The sequence below is a fragment of the Cheilinus undulatus genome, linkage group 5 (assembly GCF_018320785.1).
Source record: "Cheilinus undulatus linkage group 5, ASM1832078v1, whole genome shotgun sequence".
Taxonomy (NCBI): Eukaryota; Metazoa; Chordata; class Actinopteri; order Labriformes; family Labridae; genus Cheilinus; species Cheilinus undulatus.
This window is the reverse complement of record NC_054869.1, coordinates 36,004,834-36,024,531: the sequence shown is the minus strand read 5'-3', so window position 1 is coordinate 36,024,531 and position 19,698 is coordinate 36,004,834. Positions and strand designations below refer to the sequence as shown.

Sequence of the window (19,698 nt, the reverse complement as noted above, 5' to 3'; positions counted from 1 at the left end):
AAGCCCCACCGGACCACCTCTGTATGCAGTCTGAGCTAAAAGATAGCAAACTGTTTTAGTACGCATTGAGGTGTGTCCACATAAAGCATTACAATTTGGTATCTGAATGCCCCAAAGGGATACAACTCCCTGTAAATGCATCGTTTAAACAGGGTCTGAGATTTTATCGTTTTAAACACATGCTTTTAAAAAAGTACGGTACCAATTCTTAGAAATCCTGGCAATCCAAATTCTAGCATTGAATTCTGCAGTCCAAACTCAGTTTCACACTGGAAGCTGTTACTGCTAGACTGTTTCTTATTTTATTTTATTGGACTGTATTACACATTAAAGCAATCCCAGTGCATTTAGATGTCTCTGGCTATTTCTTTTGATTGGGGATCCAGGATCCTGGCTGGAACGTGTTTGCTGTGCTGATGGGTTCTTCGCTGATCTCCTCCTTGCCGAAACCAGTGCTGGCTGCGTGGCCTTTAGCCAAAGTCCTTGTAGGAGTTGCCACGAGACCTTCCTTGTACTCTTTGGCCTGTAGGGCCAGATCTCTGTCCTCCACCTCCTTAGCTTTCAGTTTGATCTGCTCCCTGTATGACTCGTTCTTTAGCAGCTCCTGTAAAATATACAAGTGGAGATTGAAAAAAGTTCAGGGACTGTACCAGTTGTAAAAACAAGTCTGACACGGTATAAGACCTTTTCATATTTTTACAGATTATACCAATCAACAAGTGAGTTGTCTACCTACTAATATTGATAGTATTTGGTACACATTGATGTTGCCAGAAGATACGTCACAAATATTTCATAAACAACTGACTAGACAAGCAGCTCACTGTCACCACAATCACACTCTTGTTTAAAGATACATAAATGCTCCAAAGCAACAACCACATAAAACAAGAAAATCTAACAGTGGTAACTTTTGTTTGTGTGTGTGGCTGACAAAAACATTACGATTTATGTAAGGATATCAAAGACTTCAGTATCATCTAATTTACTATTAGCCTTACAGGCAGGCTGGTTTAATGCCACACCAGATGAGGACAGAGTTTGTTCCGTGAGTTAAGAGAAATCGAGAATTAGATTCATTTTCTCTTTTACAGCCCCACCTATCATGGCATAAAATGGGTATTTTTAAGGTAAAATGTGCTCCTTTCCTTTCCTCTGGTTTGATGATTATGAAAAAAACGAGTTTTGCTTTAGAAGAGGAATCTTTTTATGTGGTAGATTTTATCTGCAACGCCTAGGAGAAAAGGTTTATGACCAGGCTGTAAAAGGAATATGAGACTTTGTAATGACTTATGATAAATGGGATTATTGGATCACTCTAACTACACTTCTGCTATCTTGTAAGGGTGAGAATTCTTACAAAATACAATCAATCAATTATAGGAAACAATTTCTATCAAGGGAACTGAATTCATACGATTACTACAGTATTTACAGCTTGTTGACTGGACATCACATAAAGACAAATTCTACAGCCCACAACCCACAGATCCAAACAGCTGTTGAGATACACTGAGGCGGAAGTGCACGTTGCCAGCAGCTGGAGCTCGTATTGCAAAATAGTGCCAAACATAGTGGCTTTCTGGGTGGAAAATAAAATCCTTAAAAAATTTTCTATGTAACATACAATTAAGCATTACATTTTGGCCCATTTTAACCTAAAACTCGCTAAAATTACAGGAAGAAACTATACCCGACTGCTGTGCTGTACAGTACCGTGAAAAAGTATTTGCTCCCTTCCTGATTCCTGTTTTTTTTTTTGCATATTTATCACACTTTAATGTTTCAGATCATCAAACCAATTTTTATACCTCACCAAGACAACCCAAATAAATAGAAAATGCAGTTTTTAAATGATGATTTTGTTTATGAAGGGAAAAAAATCCAAACATATCTGGCCCTATGTGAAAAAGTAATTACCCCCTGAACCTAATCACTGGTTGTGCCATCCTTGGCAGCAGTAACTGAAATCAAGCGTCTGCAATAACTGGTGATGAGCCTTTGGCATCTCTGTGGAGGAATTTTGGCCCATTCTTCTTCGTAGAAATTTCTTAACTCAGCCTTATAAGAGGGGTTTTTGAGCATGAACTGCCCGTTTAAGGTCACACCACAGCATCTCAGGAATCAGAGAGGGTGCAAATACTTTTTCACAGCACTGTACAGCCTAGCTTCTCCATGCTCATCCTGTTTGAAGAGGTAATGCTCATTGAAATCTCTGGGGGGTAATACTACTATGATTGCCAAGTACTTTGTACAACCCATTTTCAAAATACCGAAATATTCATTTAAAGTCCCTGTACAGTGATAAAAAAATCTTAATGTTAGGTTTGTTGTATGATAGGCCACTGTGTTATGAACCACCAGGCCAAATTTCAGTTGTGAAAAACATCTCTAGGTTTATAAAACTAAGCCTCAAAATCATAAAAAATAAGGTACTACAATCTGCTCAAGGATGGTGTGGGCATGTGTGCTGAGTGAGCTGAAGCCACATCCACTCACGATAAATTCAATCCTCTTAAATTTAGACAAATGCTTCTGATCAGAGCGCAGGTGCATGGCTCTGTGCCAGAGCAGAGAGACAGAAGTTTAAATTTACTGTTTTCTGGTACAAATCTCTCCATTATGTTTTTTTTTTTTTTTAACTTGCAGGAAACAATACAGACAAAGACCAAGACATGTAACAGGACAGGATAGATAGTAAACAAGTTGGCTAGTTTTACAGTTTTTTGGAGAGATGAAAAACATAACAAAAAGAGCATGTTTTCTGTGTGTGAGTGTGTGTGTGGGGGGTGTGTGTGTGTGAGTGTGTATATGTGCGTGCATGCAGATTTTCTTAGTGAGAAGGATATCAAATTTGTCAGTGTGGTTATTCATGGTCAGGTAAGAGGATGAAGAAATAAAGGAAGATCAGGAAAAGAAAAGTTGCAGCTCCGTCATGGTACTTCAAATGATCCATAGGCCACTGTGGCTGATAGATTTGGGAAATTTACCCTACAATGAACAAAAACACAGCATGTAAATGGCTGTTAACTTTCAATGAAGGAAGTTACATCAGCTAACAAGAGGCTGTACTGAAATGAAGTGCTATGATTTAATATTGTTGTAGCATTATGGGGGCGGGGTAATTCCCCATCAAGAGTGGTGATGTTATGGGCTCATAAATTTGCCCTTCTTAAATTGTCACACATAGATCTCAGTGTTTTCACATGTTCACAGCAGACTTATTCCAACATATCTAGCGTGTTAAGATACAAAGATTGAATTTCACTTTACAGGGACTTTAAAGGAGCAAAGATTACTGAAATCAATGGAGGCTAATGCCACTACTATCACCAAGTAGCTTATACAACCCAACTTCAAAAATGATGAAACACCCCTCTATATATCAAGGAAATTTTACTTTAACTATGTTTTCTGTGTACTAGCAGAGTGGTAACCCCCCCCAGTGACCCCCTATGGGGTGCCTGGACCCCAGGGTTGGGAACCACTGAACCAACAGTTAACATTCACCATGACATTAGCCAATCACAGCATGCCACAACATTACTGGCAGCAGATGATCCTAAGGAGATACCTGAGTACTAGTACATCTACTACCCACACTGTTTTTCCTTAGATTAACCTATAAATTATGTATAAATACTGGGCTACATGTTGTTTTTTTTTCAATCTTGTATTGGTTTTGGTCTTATTAATTCTAACAAAAATTACTCAATCAGGACATTAATGGACATTGCACATTGATGTATTTTGTACATGAAATGTTAAGGTGACTGTCTGCTGAAGATCTGAGAAAATGCCATGTGACTGCAGGATTACTTAATGGAAACTCCAAAGTGTCCTCCAAAAGCTGAACTCATGATAAATCCTCTTCATAATCAACTCTCTCTGTTTTGTCTGAGAGCAAGGCAAAGAACGACAATTCCTCCTGCATCCAGAGCAGCAGACACGTGAAGTTACATTGGGCGGCTTCCAGGAACAAATGTGAGAAGCTGCCGAGTATGAAGTCAAGCATTTACTAGCACTGAACAAGCGTGTTCAGTTCACCTATACTGAGCTAATAAACCCAGGTTAAAAATGTAGTGCTTGGAACGGACTGGTAAGCTAACCTGACAGGAGGCATTCGCAGTATAAACAACCATCTCAGCTCATGGAAACAATTACAACCTGAACGCAGGCCACCAGTGGAACAGTTACCCACTTGAGCCACAGCGAGTGTCCAGTGATGTTAGCCTCTCCCTAGCATGGGAAACCAGAAAAGAAGGGAGGACTGGGCATTATGCTGTTGTGTTTTGGCAGAAATGAAGGACTGGAAAAGAGACGGGGAGAGCCGTGGCCAAAAAGCCCCGCTTTGGGGAGGGAGACAAACATACTGAGCTGCTTTTCCAGCCTGTTAATGACAGGATTTAATCCAATCAATTTATGTCGGCTTGGACTGGGAAGAGAGGGAGCGTGACAAGGGGTAGGGTAATGTGCTGGGAGTGAAGCCTTGGCCACATCAACACTGTCCAGCTGTCGATGGCAGCTATTGGGCAGACGCGAGGCAGAAAATTGGAAGAGAATGTTCTGGCAGCAGAGGCAGGGGATGGCATTGGCCACTGGCAGGAGAGAGGACAGAGAGAGATAGAAAGAGGGCCTGGGTATTGGCCTTCCAAGGGATTTCCTATAGACCCACATTTCGCCAGCCAAATAATTTCCAGCATTCTCACATTTAAAGAGCAATAAACCCAGGGAGAGGTACACGAGGGGAAAAACTGCACTCCTTCACCATTCCCATCTCTGAGACTGCCAGAAATAAAACACAAAAAGCCGAGATGCTGGAAAAAAGACTGTAAACTAGGACATGGTGTCAGTGAGCCGCTTGTTCAGAGGCTCTTTGCTCTCCGTCTCGCCATCAATGCTCTTCAGCTGCTGTTTATTTTAACACCTGTCCCCCAAAGTTCCTAGATTCAGTTTGCAACTGTAAGATAAAACAAATCAAAGCAGTTTCCCTCTCCATCTTTGCTGCTTTCCCTTCCTTGTAACCAGTCCCCAAGAGCCCAACCATCAGCACAGCAGGGAGGCAGTGGGGAAGAGGAGTGAGGTGGGGGCGTACCTCGATGGAGGGGGGCTCCTTCCGTCTGCCTCGGATCCAAGCTGGAGGAGTTAGAGAGAGGAAAGAAAAGGAGAGTGAGTACACCCACACAAACATACGCTGCACAAACAAAACCTGCAGTCATATTTAAAGGCTGCAGCTATAGCATCAGCGAGTAACCCAGCTAGCTGGGAGAAAGTATCCAGGGGGTTTTTGCTTTGTTTTGCTTCACCATACTTAGAAAAACTACGGAGAAACATGCAGAACGGTAAAACTAGCTCTGCACAATATAACTCAAAACACTGATAGTGCTTTAGTAGAAGCAGAGCAGGGCCGCTAAGCGATGTGTCTCAGCAGAGAAAGTGTGGATCGGCTCTGATCTGTGAATTTGAAAGTACACACTCTGTCATTTTCCATCACTACCTCTGTCCCTCTTTCTCCTCCTGAGGAGAGCTGTGTCTGTCTGTCATCTTTCTCTGCCTTTTTTTTTGCTCTTTAAGGAGCTCTATTTTGGCTGAGCTGGCTGCACAGCAGAGCAGGTTAAAGGGAACGAGGAAGAGAGAGAGATTTTCTATCTCTTCCTCCAGCTAGCACAGGGATTCTGGGCCTCTTTTATCCCTTTCTTATTTGCATCCTGATGAAAATGCATGAGGGATGGGGCGAAGCAGGATGAGGGGTTTAAGGTGGATAAAGCCAGTCTGAGACAGAGGGAACAGTTTGTATCCAGTTGTAAGAAATTTGAAACACTATTTTATGGTACGGTTGTATAACACCAGCAGAAGGCGTCTTTGATAAACTCATGAATACGCTTTTCCCCACCCCCATCTTGCAGTATGAAAAAAAAGAGAGAAAATCAATGGATTAGCCTAGGCCCCAATAGATGCTGCCATGAATTTGTTATTCCATTTTATTTGTGCAGTACTTTGTGTCCTCTGCTGGCTAGCTCTTATGTTAACATCATCATTTATCCCTGATAGTGATAGTTAGGGTTTGAAACAGTTATGCTGCAGTCCAGACTTACCGTCCCACTCCATCGGTATGCTGCCTTCTGTGTATTCAAATTCTGCAGGATTGGCTGCCACCACTATCCGCTTGGCTCGGACCTGTCTTCCTGGAAAACCATAAAGAAAAAAAGAGGAGGGGAGAGGAAGCATGAGTGAGATTCTCCACAATGATGCACACAAAACGCAAACAAATACATAGACGATGCAGACACAATGCTCTATCTCTAGCTCCTACAGACACAGACAGACACACGTAAAAACACAAATACACAGTGGGATGACAGCGCTGTGACAGGCCATGGATGATTACCTTGTGGCCCTCGGGCCCTTCTCCTCAGATCTCGCTGAGTGGCTCCAAATCTGGGCTAAGCCTTTATGCAAATCAGCCTCCTCTTTAACCCAACCAACCACAGCCCCCCTCACTGACAACCCTCTTCCAATCACAGCGCTCCGGCTAACAATGCCCTCCAAAATCAACATCAAGCCGAGCAGGAGACAAAAGAGGTCAGATATCACAGAGAACAGGAGAGGCACGAGCTGTGTGGAATATTAAGTGCTCCTTTCCCTATCTGTATACAGCACAACGCTCGCTAGCAGCAAGGCCACCGCCAATTATTTTTGGTTGAATCTGCTGATTAGACAAGTTTGGCTGGCACACAATGACATGGAGACGGAGGTAGGGGAGGTGGAGAAGGAGTGGGTGGTGGTGGTGGTGGTGGTGGTGGTGGGGACAATGGAGAGAGAATAAGAAAGTGCAGGAAAATTAAAAGATCCAGTTGTGATGTTTCTTTGTACGGAGCTTCATACAGTGTAATAACAGGTGCTTGGTTTCTATAGTTTCTCCTCACAGGTAGCAGGATGTCCATCCATCGCTCACATCCCTCTGAGAAATGATGAGGCAAGCAAGGAGGGGGTAGAAGCCCAGAAAGAGGAGAGAGAGAGTGATGATGCATGGCAAACATGGCTAGGAGGAGAAAAATGGACGGGCAAGGAAAACAACACGCTCCAAAACACAGACAATCTGTCAGGATTCCATCACCGTTTCTCCGCAGCTGACTGGACACGGACAAATGGAGGCAACCACCTCCATGTACGGCGCAGACTGATGGCCTTAATGTTTACTTCAGCCATAACAGATAGCTGTGGAACAGTGATGGATGAATGATGGCACTCAAAAAGTGTGTGAAAGAGAGGCTGTGTTGCTGCTTTGCTGGGGCCTTCAAATAAGAGTTTCTGTTTTAGGGTTTTCACAATACCAAGATTTTTTAACATTGAAATAATTCCAGTAAAAAAATCAATTTATATCAACACTTTTCGGCCAGGAAACTGATTTGGGTTTTTAAAAGGAGAAAGAAAGGAATTTATTATAAGGGATGTTCTTCCATCATTTAGACCTTAAATGAATCCGTACGTTTGTATTTTGTAACAAGATCTTAATTATGCTCTAATGGTGTGCAATATGATGACCAACACAATAGATTCAGTCACCAAAAACCAGAGTCTGCACTCTCAAAACTCCAATCTTACGCAGTCAAGCTTGAATTCAGAGTAAATAAGCTCAATGTGGCTAGCTATTCTCTACCTGCTACACCCAATGCAGGAACTGTTTCAGTTTAATTCCTACACCTGTCAGTTTACATGTGGTGTTTCAATCACTTCTGTTTTTGCCACAAATCAGCAAGTAGGTCCTCCATATTTCTGACATCCATTGAACTTTATGTTAAATGTTTACTATAATCATCATCAGTAAGGATGTTCCTAAGCATCTATTTCACCATCCAGCTAAATGTTCATTTAAAATGTTTAACTGGCTAGTCTAAAGAGGAGAAAATTCTTAGAAAACAGTCAATTCCTCACAGGGTCAGTTGGTTTATTTTTTACATTTCTGTTGTTCTCACTGTGTCAAACATAATAAAAACATCCCATTAGTGTTTAAAAAGAAGGAGATAAATTAGATTTCCACTATCCTCTAATGGAAGATGTGTGTACACTGGAAATTTACAATTGCACTGAACCAAAAGTAGCATTAAATGTATAAATATTAAAGATTTAAATTATTAGCGATTATTGGACATTTATAAATCGATCTGGAATCTTACAATTCCACATCATGATGCATCTAAGAACCGGTTTTTCTCCCACCTCTAGATGTGAGCCTGATTGAACACTTACACTAACACTGAAGGCTGGGTTCCTCTTTGCAGATTACTTTGGTTGAGTAGCTCTATGCGAGTTCAACCCTCAACAGCCTACATACCACTTTATTTCCATTTACTACTTTAAAAAAGCTGTCATACCACGCTTTTCCTAGGGGTAGAAAAAAACAATACAGCATAGTATAGCAATATTTTGTGTGGTGATACATCCTATCATCTTATCCACCATATATCAATTTTTTCAAATTAATTGCAAATGGAAAAATAAAATCAATTGTTTGGATAATTTTTTGTCCAGTGAGGTTGGCAGAGGTTACAGTCAAAGAGCAGGAAAAAGTTAGTACAATGTTAGGTGGACATTAGGAATACAAGCGGGGCATGGATGAGATGGACATGACACATGAGGTTTGCAAGAAGTGCTACATGAAAATAAAATACTGCGGAAATAAGACAAACAGGAGGGTAAGATCAACGCTAAATCAGCTACTCAGGCAAAAAAAATTGTATAGATCACTATATATTGGGATATATGGTGCTCAAAGGTGCCTAGGAGTGCTCTCTTGTGTTCTAGGTTTGTTCTTAGCTGAGAACACAGAAAAATCACAGATAAAACTTTGGTGAATGCCAATTTCTTAAAACTACATAAGTGGGTTTAAAGAAAAAATTTCTTCCAAAGAACGGTTGATCAATGAGAACCTCTTCTAGGGTGGGTTCCTTTAGGGGTTTCTTTAGTCCCACCTGTGCATTTTGTACATCTTCTTCTTTGTCACTGTAGTTGTCTTTCTTATTCACAAATATACAAAATTAAAAAAGGTCTAAAAACACATAACTATTGCAATACCACAGCAACAAAAGCACAGATTCAAGGCTTCCAGTAACGGGTGGTTTCTTGTTTTTGTGATCAAAAAATGCAGGAAAATTCATGTACACAGTCTAAATTGCCAAAATTTAGATAATGTGCAATGTTCATTCTTTAACTCAATAATATAATTTACTAAAGAGCACCTTTAATGAGATGATTAAATTATTTTATTCTCGTTTTATAGATGTTTGGGCCAAAGTTGAGGTTTTCAACTCAGTACACAGACAACAGAAGCCTTAGATTTGATCTCATGCAATGAAAAGTGAATAAAACCCAAAGTCATGAAAATCTGCCTCCGATTTTTTTAGTTTGGCTCATTATTTAATTTTGGGCATTTACACTTTTATTGTAGACACAGGACAGTGGATAGAGTTGAATACTGGGGATAGAGAGAGTGGGGAATGACATACTGGGAAGGACTCAAGGTCAGATTCAAACCCAGGCTGCTGATCAAACAGCCTCTGCACATGGGATGTGCTGACATAACCTAACTATTAATTATTTCCAGTTTGTAGTCATTGTCTCCAAGCAAAAGTAACTGTTTGTATCATGACATCAGATGTTTGAACTAAGAAATATTACAAAACAACGATACTGATACCTGTTTCAAAACCACAGCAGCAAAAACAGAAGACCATGGTGACCTATATTGCCAAATCTCTTTTTCTGATCAACAAAAACCTCCAACTTCCAGACCATGTTGTACATTGCAGAAATTTAATGACAAAGTTGCATTAAAAAAGGAAGTTGATGTATCTGTCTGTTAGTCCATCTGTCTGTGTTGACTTCTATGCCACACCGTTGCTCCCATTGTCCTTGAAATCTCTCAGAAGACTTCTTGATGTACTGGTTTGAAACTGGTGTAGTGAAAAAAAAATCATAAACATGGGCAGGTTTTCTATTAAATCCCAAAATGTTGCGCCAAGTCATCATGCAGGGACTTCTGCTGTGTTCCATTTAGCTTGAAGGTTGGATATCTAAACTGGGAATGATGCAAGCCTGAGCTGCATGTTTTCCATTTCCTTTCAATCTTGTAAGAGCAAGTGACAGAGCCAGAAAACAACTGGACTTTGTTTAAACACACCTACAAGGACCCATATTTGGATGAGATGATACACTTATACTCTAATTAAAGTAAGCTCTCTGTAAAGCCCTTGTTGTGCGCAACAGCACACAGAGACGCTGAGCAATTATGCAGTTATTTGAGGGAAAACAACCTTTCCATGCAAATTAGCCTTATTACATCTAGTAATGAGGATGTTAACAACATGTTGTTAATACAATCGAGATTCATCGACCGTCTGCAAGAGCTGATGGAAGTGAGTTGCAATTGTTAAGAAGCCAGAACTTTCCAGAGATCAGGAAATGTGTGGCACAGTGACGCATGACAAGAATGAGACTGTTTTCTTAAAGTTTTACTTCATTCGCAGAAGAAACTCAATCTGGGCAATGCTGAAGTGAACACATCAACATTGCCTTTAACTAAATTTTATGTTATTCTGAATATTCAACATGGATTGTCAGAATCTGTGTGGGATGTAGGTGAGACCTGACACATGCTGCAGGAGCAGGATTAAGAAAGAGTCCTCTAATTTTTACAATTCACACACTGCTCTTTTTCTCTATAGCTCACATTAGCTTTTGGCTTTAAATAGGACTGAGGGTTTTTGAGCTTTGATATATCATATAATAAATACCATAACAGAGATTGTATTGCTTTACAGCACATGCTATCAATGAAGTACAGAAGACTTAAGAGGATATGTGTCCATACATTTTATTTCATAATATTTTCTGCTAACAAAAAGTACATTTAGGTTGTTTACTTAAAATATTGGTTTATCTATCTTATTATCACCCGAATATCATGGGAAAACCAGGCCTGTTATGTTGAGATAACAACTTAAATAAGTCAAGACCGAAAGAAAACAACAGAAATGTGTTCTTTACTGGGAAACAGAGTTAAATTATGTATGTGCTTTCATCTGCTAGGGCTTCCATATTGAAGAGTCAAAAATTGAATGAAATGTTTCTCTGTTATATGTTTAACTTGTTTGAATAAAGACACAATGAATCATTTCTTATGCATGTGCTGTTCTGTAATCATGCCATAAGAGGATGATTCTTTCCCATACTTTATCCAGCCACTATAGTAATCAGGTCAGCTAATTAGGCTAGTATTGCTTTGGTTCTGCTTTGGTTCCCACTAGATTGTCACTATAAGGCCTCACAGCGTAAGTTCTCCAATATCCAGGTCTGAGAAAACACAGCTTCCTCTTTCACCTCATCAGCATGCAAAGAGTAAAACACACTCTTATGATCCTCACTTTGTTTTTTTATGTATGATTTAAAATGTCTTCTGAGATACAATTTCCTGGAAACCTCCCCATGATAGCAGAATAAAAACAACCGCCAGCAAACAAAAGGCTGTGTTCTCTAGGCAATACCAGCAAATACATTTAACAGGTATGCTAATTATAAACAGATCCTATCCATATTTGCATTGGGTGTGGGTGGCAGCAGACTGAAAAGGTACAATTATGATACAGTTCCCCACAAGCGATGTGCTTAGCTACGAGCTAATGCTGAGCTAATAAGCATAAAGAGAGGCACCCACTTTTTTTCTGTGCTCTCCAGTCTCTGTCACACAGAAACATGGCTCTGCTCTTGTCTTGTTGCTTTTGCAGCATGACTAAACCCCTTCCACCACGGCTTTTATCCTTGGATTTGAATAACAAATACAGTATGTACATATATTTATGAAACACGGCTGATCCTCCCACCACATACACATGGGGAGGAGGCCTGTCAGTCTGATTGGGGAGGATCTCGCTCTCTTGGTAATCTCTGATCTGGGACAACAGCAGAAAAAAAACCAACACAACCAGGCCAAGGGAATACACAATATAACTGCAAAACTTTCACAGGAAGAACTGAAAAAGTCCTTCTCATTACCTCACAAGAGCTGCTGTATAACTAGTCTAAACCTAAATAACATTATTAACTCTGGTTGTCAAAGTTGTAGATCCTTTTTTGATACCACATTTTGCAATTATGCAATTGCCATTACTTACACTAATGATCAACTGTTCAAACATGCCAGAACTTAAAAAAAACTGTGACTCTTTCATAGGAGAGGTGCAATTCAGAGGGAAGAACCCATGAACAGTCACATCTGAGCTCCCTCACACAGTCTAGATTGCCCATACGCATTGCCAGTATCCTCATATTGGACTTGGTGATGTGAGGCTTGCATGCAGCTGCTGGGCCATGGAAACCCAGCAGGGATGAAATCTCATAAACCAACTTATTGCAAAGGTGGCATCCAATCACAGTACCATGCTTGAAGTCACTGAGTTCTTCTGAATGACCATTTTGTATCACATATGTTTGGAGACTGCATGGCTAGGTGCTTGATTTTATACAACTGTGGCGACGGGTCTGATTGAAACACCTGAATTCAATAATTAACAGCTGTGGCCAAAAAACTTTTGTCTATATAGTGTACATTGTACCATAAACATCTTATTATCATGCTGAATGTTCTGTATTAACCCATGTTAAATGTTATTACATAGCTGTCAAGGTAACAGGCTGCTACTGATCATTCCACCGTGCCACTTTACATCATGTCTCTTTCAATATTCAATTATTGAGCATAATGTCAGCTGTATACAACATTTATGATATATCCTAATTTCAACTCTATTGTATTTTACCATATCCTTTTTGTCTTGTGTTGCTGCAATGCTAGAATTTCCTCACTGAGAATCAGTAAAAATCTTAACCCTGTTATCAGCCTTAATTGTTGATGTCAGGTTAGTATAAAAATACATTTCATGACATGGCTCTACTTTTCTTGTAATTTAGCATTAAGGATTTAACTGACCTGGCTCGTTACTGCTACAGCATTGAGCCTTTTAATATTTTCCTAATATCTACTTTAATTATGACAATGCACTGTAACATTTACCTTTTATTCTTATTCTGTAGCTTAAACTATGCTATTTCTGTTTTGTTTTGAGTTTATCTTCTTTTGGATTTTCATTGGCTTATGTCACAACCTTTAAAACACTCCCTTGAGTCTTTCATTCCCCATTGTTATTATGTTTAAATGTCTTGTGTGAAGTTCTTTGAATGGCCTTGTTGCTGAAATGTGCTATATATAATATCTGAATGACTGTCTTGCCTCTTAGCTCAAGGTATTGCCTTTCACAAGAAACTACTGTCATTATTTATCAGTTTATAAATTCTATTAAACAGAGACTTTGTTTCCCATGAATCAAACACCCCACCAGAACATTCACACAAAGGAAACATCTATTTTTAAAAACAACTGATGACCAATTTAGTCTTTAAAATGGTGAAAACATGACAAAGTTCAATCACAAGTAAGCAGTCTGAAGTGATTACGTTTGTCTTTTCTGCCATTAAAAAAAAAAAAAACATTTTTTCAATTATACAGCTCTGGAGGACATAAATAGAGCACTGCAAAAGTCTCTCTCTGGTTCTACTATTTATAGGTTGTTTTTTAATAACATAAACAGCTTTATATTTTAATGTAAAGCTTATTTCTCATAGCTTCCCAGCCTTTGCTCTCTCCCTTTCAACTTAAATGTTTAAATTCAGGTCTGTTATTTTCAGAAATGACAAAAACATTTAATAAAGTATGCTCACATGAGGTTTTGTGTGTTAAGTCCAAGAGTTACCATCTAGAAGTGTTATTTATTCTATATAATATATATAACCATGTTTTCTTTAATGTAGATAATGGAAATCCTAGCGTCTTGCCTTTATCAATTTGAACATGTATTTAGGCCAAATGTTTGAGACAGGTCTGGCTGCGCGCCCCCTCTTGCAGATAACTTATGTGAGATGATGCTCCCGTCAGGATGGAATTCAACTTTTTTTTTAAATACAAAGTCTGGCAGTTACATTCATGAAATACCCAAATTACGAACATTACAGACTAAGGCTGGCCACACCTGCCTTAGCCACACCAGTTTAAGCCCAATATAAGACAGGATTTGCCTCCACAGACAATCATGGGGGTTGTTTCCCAAGTGAAGCCTCATCGCAAACGACTGTCTGTCTGAATAATCCCCAAGCTTGTGATGTCAACATGATTGTTTTATTTCTCCAAATTGAGTTGTAGCCTCGCAGACCCCGAATTGTAAATATCAAACACGTTTGATATTCATGATTCTAGGTCATAATGCCTCTGACGAAGTACCCAAAACAACCAATGAGAGCAAGCAGACCAGGTACCAGCACCAGCTGGTTGATATACACAGTACTTTCACCGCTCACAGACTTAAACTGTACCTTAATTCCAGCCAGGATTTCATCTTGATTCTTTCCTTGTTTTCTGATTTTTGCTGCACCTGTGATGCATGTATGGACAGCCTGTGTTGGAGGGACAGCAAGCTGATGGTATCGATAGATATACATGTTTGTTTTTTCCTCTGAAGTCACTTGATCACACCAGGTCGGTAGGTGTGTGGCCTCACAGTCTGAGTGAGTTGTCTAGTGTGTGCATTCAGAGGTTTATTAAATGAAAAATTGTTTGAATTTGTCCTTATGTCTGTCTCCCATGTTTTAAAAATCGTCCACAGGTCTGTCCCACTTGTTCTAACTAGAAAAGCACTTGGAGAGTGCAGACCTCCATCATTAGCCCTATCTCCCAATAGTGAGGAATCCTTTAAAAAATTCCTGGATCCATCCCCATGTGCCCCCAACCCCTGCATTTGCCGATCACTCCCTCCCCGGTGGGGTGGACACGGGGTGAGGCAAAGCATTGGCTTTACTTTGGGTGGACTGTCGTGGCGAAAGTGTTGCCTGCTGGTACCAACAGATGCACTGACAGTCTCACCCATAGTCTCACTGGACAACTGGAAGTCATGGCAGAGGGTGAATGTTCCTCTATTTCTCCGAGCATTGTGTGTATTCTCGCTACAATTTGCTGTTTTCCTCTCTGTTACGCTCTGACTCGTCTCCTCGACCGGGCGTGCATCTTTCAAACTCTATAAACTCCAAAACTTTGAATAGAAACACACCCAAAATGCTGCTGGGATTGAAGTTACTCATGTACACCATCTCCTGGTGTAAAGTGGTAACATCGCCAACCTCCACCATTAGCCCTATCTCCCAATAGTACAGAATCCTTTAAAAAATTCCTGGATCCAGACAGTGATCCGGATCACTCCCAAAAATCTAATCAGTTCTTCCTTATGCTATTTCTGACATTTCCTGAAAATTTCATCAAAATCTTTCCACAACTTTTTGAGTTATGCTGCTAACAAACGAACAAACTAACAAACCCACCTGATCACATAACCTCCTTGGCAGAGGTAAAAATGGTTTAAGATTTGAAAATCTTCAAGTGTGTGGCCAGCCTAATTTCATAAATAAAACAAAAAAAGTCAGGGATCTAATCCAGATTAAACCATGTAAAGACACATTTTAAGAGTGGCTCACTTTACCTTTGTTAGCTAAAGCTAAAGCTAACATAGCTGCAAGCAAGTGAGCGGTAGCAAGCATAGCCAATGCTAATGTAGCTATGTTAGTCACACAGCTATGTCGCTAATGAAGCTTAGTTAGCTTTAGCAAATGTATCAGAAGCTACCATAGCTAACGTAGCTTCTTAATCTTTAGCTACGTTGGCTACATAGCTATTTTATGTGAATAAAATATGGGTTTACGAGATAAGCAAAGCTGGAAAAGATGTAGTCTTCAGCTTCATCGCTTACACAGCAAACGTAGGTGCTGAAGCTTTATCTTTAGCCTTAGCTACGTTAGCCGCATTAGAGTGTTTCATAGAGGACAAGATTTTCCAGTAAGCAGACAGTTTACTCGGCTTTACTCGACTAGGTTTTGCAGGTCAAGTTTTCCACGTTGACCCTTATCTTAGCTCTTACCCTAACCTTACCTATGGTCCTGACAGAGGTGGGGTCTCACAGTAGTGGCCTGCAAGAGAGGGCATCTGAGAGCTGCTGCAGACTTAGGGCCCTATGGTATCCATGTTAACTGAATTGCCGATGGAATCGCAAAATTGGACATAAAACAGAACCTTAAGTGGAATATCTCAGAAATTGACTTAATTTGTCTGAAATGCTGTTGTCATGAAAAGGGGAATGCATATCTGGGGAGAATATTTCAGGTGATCACTTACACCTGGCACAACCCTTGCCCTGCTTTACAAATATTCATCCACTGCTACCATACAATGCGTGCTACAAGTTATTTTTATACCATCGCACCAGGGAGTTGTAGAGAGGAAGTGAGGAGTATATATGCCTGGCACACAGCTGTGACTTAAGGCTTAACTTGAAGACCTACCCACCTTTCACAGGCTTCAGACTTGAGTCAAGCTTCACAATTTAAATGAATGTATTAAAACGACGGAAATATTTTATTGTTACACTGATTATCATTCGTTTATATCAGAGTTAATGAAGCTCTGGCTTGTGGACCAACTGCAGCTCTTCAATAAATTAGGGTTGTTCATATCTAATAAGCAAAAAATGTATTCACTTATATAAAAAGGACACTTTCTTAGATGGTAAAATTAATGTCAAGGTAAAAAATGGAATTCCAAAAAATTACACTGAAAAAACAGAATTGGGCATAAAATAAAACAGATTTCATGGGGCCCTACAGACTGTCTTTTGAAATGTTTATATGTTCCTTTTTATGCCTTTAGGAAAAAAAAGGTTTTGTTTTATTAGAAATGGAAGTAAGCAATAGACCTTTAAAAGTGTTAATTATCTGCTCTAAAACAGTATGATAACAGACCAATAGAGAACAAAAACAGCAAGAACAACAAAAGATGTACAATATTTAGAATTAAAAATACAGGCCCTGGAAATTATCAAAACAGTAAAACTTCTCATCACAAGTTTAAGGAGTCATGGCTGAAACAACAAATACGTGTTGAAACTATGAAGATGCACTGATTTAATTTGAAAGTCCATATTTAAGGACACAGATAGTCATCGAACTGGGTGTAAGCTTTTTCACAGCTCAGACCTGCTCAAGAGTGTGTGTGTGTGTGGGGGGGTTATGAAAGGTGTTAGGAGCGCTCAATCTCAGGGGGCCCCCTTGTGACAGGTCTGCCTTCTCATCACTCACTAGGGGGAAACCTACTTACCAGGCAAATACGCATACACACTCACACACGCCCTGGCTAGAGAGTAGGCAGATTAACCTGAGGGACAGGAGCGAGGACGCTGCCTCTTACCGTGAAGGACAAACGCAGCCCAGCGATGGAGAGGGGGAGGGGCCAGTGGCAGGAGGAATGAAATCCCACTGCATAAATATTCATGAGCTATCTCACCTGTCTGAGCGCGACTCATCTGTGAGCCTAGCTGTGGAACCGGAGGAGGGGGGAGGAGGAAAGGAAGGAAGTGAGGGAGGGAGGGAGGGAGGAGACAGGGAGGAAGGATGAGTGAGGGGTTGCCGTGGCAGCCAGATCGGGAGCCAATCAAACGACAGGTACGCCTGTGCTTCCCGGTCGTCAGAATAAAGACGTGATGCGCTCCGAGGGCTGCTCTTTGAACCCTGAACACAACCCGCTAAACTCCATCACCTGCTTCAACACCCACACCCACACTAAACCCCCAACTTCACACATCAGCTCCCAGATGAGTACTGCTGGGGGCGACCTGAGAGCTCTTCACCTCCACAATGTCATTCCCGTTGTCTCAGTCCATCTCTTCAGCGGTGTGCTTTTCCACTGCACTCTGTCTTTGATTACACATGCCAGGTGATGGGGAGCACACCTTGATTGGAGACATCCAGGTGTGGAAACTCTAAAATAAACAAAAAACATCCAACTCTAACTGTATGAAATTTATCTAATTTTCCTTATTATCAACCCCAGTGTCTGTCTGGAGGAACACCAAATTTAGTCTTCTCTGAGGCCTCACTGATATATCGGCAAATAAAACACATACAGCTCCATCAGGATATTTCAGTTTCAAGGTTTTGTTTTCTTCACTCAGCTCTTGATATGATGTAAATTACATCATGCATGATAAAGGGTTCACGATACAATTTTATCACTTGTTTTTAAGTTTTGTGTTGAGTCATTAATCAATTAATGCTGGGCGATATATCAAGTTTTTAAAATATACGGTTATATCTTTTAAACGAGATATAGTGTATCAATATATCAATATAGTTAAAATAACACTTTACATGTCTTCCGTGCAGCTCCTGGCTTGTCTTCTTCTTTTGTCATTGCCTGTTACCCTGTTACCCGTCATCCTGCCCTCCTCTTTCCCACTGAACAAAATTGAAACTTAGAAAAACCCCTCCCCCTGCTCATTCACAACAACAATACCTGTATGCAGCGAGCAGGACAATGTGGATGCAGAGAGAGATGGGAGCAACGAAGGAGGAGAGGAGCTAGCCGTCAAAAAGAAAAACTCTAGCTCAAGTATTTGGAGATGGTTCGGGTGTAAAGTTTTAGACAAGATGCAAAAAAACTTTTCTGTGGAGTGCCAAAAACATGTCCCAACAAAAGGTTCAAGCCCGACGAATCTGTTCCACCATTTACATCAGTGGCACAAAGTGAAGTAAGGAGAGTGTAGAACTCCGTGCTGAGACCCAGAACCTGAAGCCTCCGCAGCCATCTGCACCACAATCATCGCTGCAAGCGCCATTAAGCAGTGCAGTGCCATATGACAAAACAGGTCAAAAGTGGGTTGACATTACCAGAGTTGTTGCCTACCACATTGTTTAAGACATGGCCCCTGTTACAACTGTGGAGCAGGAAGTTTTTATAATTCTGCTATAAACGATTGATCCGAGATACTAGTTGCCAAGTCGCAATTATTTTGCAAGAGAATTACTGACAAACACTGACAGACATGAAGTCTGCGAGGGCCTTATCACAAATGTGACTCACTTCAGGCTGACCACCAACATGAGGTCCAGCAGGACCTGTGAGCCATATGTGAGTGTGACAGTCCATTTTATGGAGGATTGGGAGGTGAAACAGGGTTGTCTCCAAACCAGCTATTTTCCCCAGGATCATACTGAAGAGTTCAGCAGAGAATGTGACCACTGATAAAGACACATAAATTCATATATACTTGGCATATACATACATACATATAAATATCAATATAAACACACTGTATACACATTCATACATACTCTTATATGCATACATACAATTTTTATACTGTATAGACATGCATCCATACATATACCTTCAGATCCAAATACAAATTCAAGAGTGTATTCTCATATTTATTTTCAGGCGCATAAGTGTACTTACACTTCCTCCATTCCCTTACCTAGATTTTCTATGTATCAGCTTACATACCTGCACCTGGTTTATGTGGATTTGACTATTTCTGTTTTTCTTACATAATGGATACATTGTGATATATATTGAATATGGCCATTAAGCTTAAAAATATCGAAACACGATTTTTGATCGTATTGTCCAGCCCTATTTTCTATGATGTAAAAGTATCTGCTGTGCAAATCATTATTTTATCAATGCATTTATTTGAACTTTAAGAATTATGCTTACAATAAGTAAGGAAGAGATAGAGAACCATGTTGTGCTGAATTTTTTGGATGTTTCCT

General features: G+C 40.2%; 1 protein-coding gene across 1 annotated transcript in view; it reads right to left on the bottom strand.

The window, feature by feature from the left end:
• Positions 1 to 290: 290 nt before the first annotated feature.
• The window catches only part of ndufaf2 (NADH:ubiquinone oxidoreductase complex assembly factor 2), a 34,854-nt gene continuing 15,446 nt past the window's right edge, over positions 291 to 19,698 (bottom strand). The window contains exons 2-4 of the mRNA XM_041786585.1: positions 6,096 to 6,185; positions 5,096 to 5,136; positions 291 to 604 (exon numbers count right to left, since the gene is read on the bottom strand). Of these exons, the coding sequence (XP_041642519.1) occupies positions 362 to 604; positions 5,096 to 5,136; positions 6,096 to 6,185 (374 nt within the window). The 3' untranslated portion in view covers positions 291 to 361. The remainder of the gene's footprint in view (positions 605 to 5,095; positions 5,137 to 6,095; positions 6,186 to 19,698) is intronic.